The sequence below is a fragment of the Triticum urartu genome, chromosome 5A (assembly GCF_056163025.1).
Source record: "Triticum urartu cultivar PI428250 chromosome 5A, HENAU_Tu73, whole genome shotgun sequence".
Classification (NCBI taxonomy): Eukaryota; Viridiplantae; Streptophyta; class Magnoliopsida; order Poales; family Poaceae; genus Triticum; species Triticum urartu.
The window spans coordinates 639,355,609-639,359,924 of NC_141877.1; the positions used below are offsets into that span (position 1 = coordinate 639,355,609).

At 51.7% G+C, this 4,316-nt stretch overlaps 1 protein-coding gene across 1 annotated transcript; it reads right to left on the bottom strand.

The window, feature by feature from the left end:
* Positions 1–361: 361 nt before the first annotated feature.
* Positions 362–4,116, bottom strand: LOC125511308 (putative serine/threonine-protein kinase At1g01540). Its single transcript, XM_048676645.2, has 7 exons — positions 3,200–4,116; positions 2,570–2,674; positions 2,368–2,490; positions 1,338–1,508; positions 1,122–1,251; positions 825–1,034; positions 362–719 (listed from the first exon to the last, which is right to left on the bottom strand). The coding sequence occupies exons 1-7, from the start codon at positions 3,958–3,960 to the stop codon at positions 627–629; spliced, it is 1,593 nt and encodes a 530-aa protein (XP_048532602.1). The 5' UTR covers positions 3,961–4,116; the 3' UTR covers positions 362–626.
* Between the last annotated feature and the right edge of the window lie 200 nt (positions 4,117–4,316).

Below are 4,316 nucleotides of genomic sequence, written 5' to 3' on the forward strand. Positions count from 1 at the left end.
GCCAGATGCGGTACAGTGGACGGCCAAAAAGAGCATTCAGCCAAACCAATGGCGATGATGATAAACAACAATGGCTTTGTCAGCATCTATCTTCATCAGAGAGTGTGCATGGTGCAAATGGCATGTGACCTCACGTGCAGCCAGCAGCAAGAACAAGGAGGCATGATCACTGCCTCATCTTCCAGTGCCAGGAATCATAAGACCAAGTGCTGCTAGATCAGCAGTAGCAGAGGGCACAAAAACAAAGCAACACTTGCAATTAGCTAGTGGGTTATCATTAAGACTGCCATGAGCGTCAGCTGGGGGTGTTAGTCACAAGTCACAAGTCAGAGGAGAACACCATCAGCCTGCACTTGTGCGGTTCAACAAGTGAGTATATCAAGAACTGTCATAGAACGATGCTCGCACATATAATACAATCAAGAGCAAGGAGGGGGGTTGAGTTGGTTATGTATCATAAGTACTATGAGATCCAATCAGGGGCCAAAAAATAATGCAATCACCACATGCTTGGTTAATTAATGGTACCATACGTACGTACATATCTAGCAAGAGGCAGTCCATCCGGACAAACTCAGATCATGTCCCGGCGGCTCGGCATCGTCGTTCTTCTGTCCTTCCCATCATCATCTGTACCGTTGGTTCTCGCGCTTGCTCAGGCTCCCATCCTCCATCGAGCTGGATCTGTCAGTTGCCGCATCCCTTCGGGGCTTCCTGTCCTGCACATTTCATTCGTTGCAGTTGACAATGTGAGTAACTGAGCACTGATGTTGAGCGAATGAAAGATTATAGCAAGGTTGCCGAGATAGTAGGAAGAAACATACGTCGCGGGGGTTTAGGTCCTCCATCTCCAGCATGTGGATCACATGCCCCATTTTAGGCCGCTTATGGCCATCGGGGTCGACGCAGCGAAGGGCGACCAGAAGAGCCCGCTTCAGGGTTTTCGGGGAAGGCCTCTCGGGGAGCTTGGGGTCGACCACTTCCTCTGCTTTCCTCTCAGCCACCATGTTCTTCAGCCACTCGATCAAGTTCACCTGGAAAATACAAGAATTTAGCTTCATCGGGCCGCCTCCACAGTTCTGAAAAGAAACTAATAGAAATGGGCTAAAAAAAAAGCTTACCTCTCCAGCTGACCTAGTATAATCTACAGGAGATCTACCAGTTATGATCTCCATCAAAAGAACGCCAAAGCTATACACATCGCTCCTCTCAGTTAACATTCCGGTGCTGGCGTATTCAGGCGCCACATAGCTGCAACATAAAGCAAAAGGTTCAGTCATAACAAGATATACAACCTTTTCTGCATCACCGAGCACTAAAAGACTATCGACACTAACCCAAAGGTTCCCATAACACGGGTGGTAACATAGCTTTCCTCCGAGCACAGCAATTTTGCAAGCCCAAAATCCGATACTTTAGCATTCCACTGCTTGTCGATGAGAATATTGCTAGATTTGACGTCGCGGTGGACAACCTTCGGTTCCAGCCCTTCGTGAAGATAGGCCAGCCTGGGCAAGCAAAATCGGGTGTCAGAGGTAACGAATTTAACTATCACATCCAGCATTGAAGAGAGCTGTTGAGGTTGTTTAAGCAAACCACCGGCAATATTACTTCCAGGCAAAGAATATAACAGCTAGAGTGCTTGCGAGTGCACATGATGCTTCAGTTCAGGCTTTGACCGCTAAACAGAATCACAATGTTCTATTCTACAAACATACGCAAGCTAAACAAAATATTAACAAATACTACTACATTAGAGTGCTAGAGGGAGAACCTCAAACTATCTCAAACCGGGTGCCCTGTCTAAAATAAAGCTGGCAGCGGGAAAGCAAAGGGAAGGAGGCATGCAAGATAAGCACATGCCATGTCTCAGAAGCTAAAGACCTTTTTCTCCTATTTAAATGGGTATGAAATTCAAATTGTTTTCAGAAGTAAAATGAAACGCTAGTACCATAATTTTTACATATCTGTGAAACATAGGTTGCAATCAGTTGTCTCTTTCTCTAAACTCTTAAAAGGGAATATGTGCATGTCAAGAAATAGGTCCTAACAAAACTTGTGAGTGAAGCATCTGAATTCCTTGGGACAGCGAATCTCACCAGAACTCGGCTCCATCATCCTAACCGAGACGCATGTCTCGTAACAGAACAGACCTAAACATGCCAGCTAGCACCTTTGTCTTCCAAGAAACTAAAATGCTAATGACCTATATTTGGTTTATTTCTTCAGTCACAGCCTAGCAACACACAGTAACCACCGTATATACAGATGGAGCTAAACTATAGAATGATGAGGAAGATTATAGTCCAAGAAATAGCACTTGGCAAACCCATTTAGTAAGGTGAAATAACAGTGAAGAAGCATGACCCTTTAGCGGTTCCGATAATTATGTTCATCCTCATATCCCAGGTCAATGGGCTCTCTTCCCCAATCTCGCCATGAAGCCACTGATCGAGATTGCCGTTGTCGACATACTCGTAGACAAGCATCCTGTTAAGTTCAACCACATTAGAAGAGAAATTCGGAAACTGGTTCACAAATTGAGGAAGAGATTGCAAATGCATTTTACCTGTAGGCACCCTCCACGCAGTAGCCGAGCAGCCTGACGAGGTTCTTGTGCCGGACACGGCCGATCGTTTCGACCTCCACCTTGAACTCCTTTTCAGCCTGGCCCCTGATGCAAAAGCAGGGATGTGGACATCAGAGTATGGGGGGAGAAACGGATATTTTTATCAGAGTATGGGACGGGGTGAGAAATGGAACAGCCTTCGAATCCTAGAAATGTGCGCAGTGTTTAAAATGCGTCACGGAAACCGCGGAGAATCGAATGCGGATGGGCACACGGAAAGAGAGTGAATGATGCCGGACCGGTGATTTGAAAATTTTTATTGAGCCCCACAATCCAACAGTTCATCGGTAAAGCACAACAATTTCATGAAAAAACAGGAACAAGATCAAGGCAAAAGACAGTGGATGGGTATTTGCTTCAAAGATTTGTTTTCCCCCAAATCAAATCACGCAGCAAGAGGAATTCACTCTGGCCGATGGATTCATTTTTATGAGGGGAGACCAAAACACAGAAATTGTAGGGGATTCATTTGAGCATCAAAGCGTAGGGGATTTATGTTTCAATTCAAATCGAACAGCTCAAAGGAGATAAACACGCAGAAACTTTCGGGATATGAGGTCACGAGGTTACCTATTATTGAGCAGATTCTTGACGGCAATGATGGTGGAATCTTGCAGCGTGCCTCTGTAGACAATCCCGTAGCCCCCCTCGCCGATCACATTCTCCTCGGCGAGCCCGTCGGTGGCTTCCTCCAGCTCCCGGAGCGTGAACCAGTGGCCCCACCCGAGGTGCGACACCTCCGGCCCCATCGCGCCGCTCCCGGCGCTCCTCGGCGTGGCCAGGTCCCGCTCGCTCCCGCCGCTCGTGGTGGCCGACAGGCCGCTGGCCGCCGTGGAGCGCTTGGACCCCGCGGGCATCGCCGGGAGCTGCGCCCTCTGCTGCTGCAGCGTCTGCGTCTGCGGCGGCGGCGGCTCCGCCTTGGCCATCTGCGCCGCGGCGGGCTGCGGCAGCGGGGTCGGCGCCGGCTGCTGGTGCTGCTGCCGGCGCACGATCTCCTGGATGTCCTTGGCCGGCGTGGGCGCGTGCTGGTGCTGCAGGTGCTGCTGCTGCTTGAGGGGCTTGGCGTCGGCGGGGTGGTAGAGATTGGCCGCGCGGCGGCCCCGGCGGCGGCGCGAGAGGCAGAGGAAGAGCAGCAGGAGCACGAGCACGATGGCGGCGCCGACGGCGATGCCCATGAGCACCCAGAGGCGGAGGCCGAAGACGGGCGTGCGCTGCGACAGCCACGTGTTGAGGTACCCCGCGCTCCACGGCGACGGCGCCGCCTGCTGCTGCTGGCGCCGCGGCGTCTCCGACTGCAGCAGCAGCCTCCTCCCCACCGCCGCCGCCGCCATCGCCACGGCTCTAGCTGCTGCTGCTGCTGACGACCACGATGGGGCAGAGTCGCTTGGGAGGTTGGGATTCTTCTCCGGCCGCTTACATGCGCGGCTGACTCCACGGGAGATTGGTTTGGGGGGCAGGGGAGCGTCCGGCGTGGGTACGCTTTGCCGTGTGGGGTTAGCATTTTGTAGAGGCGCAGCAGGGTTCTGCCGTTACTGGTCAGCCCGTTGCCTTCGCCCAATGACACGTGGGCCCGGGTGGCTGTGGACCCAGGGGCAGTGAGGTCACTGTGGCGCTGCGGTGGGGCCAGAGGCAAGCCGGGTATGGTTTTGGGATCGGCCTTTAAAATGTGGGAGCCATGAGAATGAGA

Bases quoted from the DNA above. Each gene is read 5' to 3' on its own strand.
- LOC125511308 (XM_048676645.2), bottom strand. From the start codon at position 3,960: ATGGCGGCGGCGGCGGTGGGGAGGAGGCTGCTGCTGCAGTCGGAGACG. The intron at 2,675-3,199 runs GTAACCTCGTGA...CTTTTGCATCAG, and splicing joins AAGAATCTGCTCAATAATAG to GGGCCAGGCTGAAAAGGAGT. The intron at 2,491-2,569 runs GTAAAATGCATT...TGAACTTAACAG, and splicing joins TGCGTGGAGGGTGCCTACAG to GATGCTTGTCTACGAGTATG.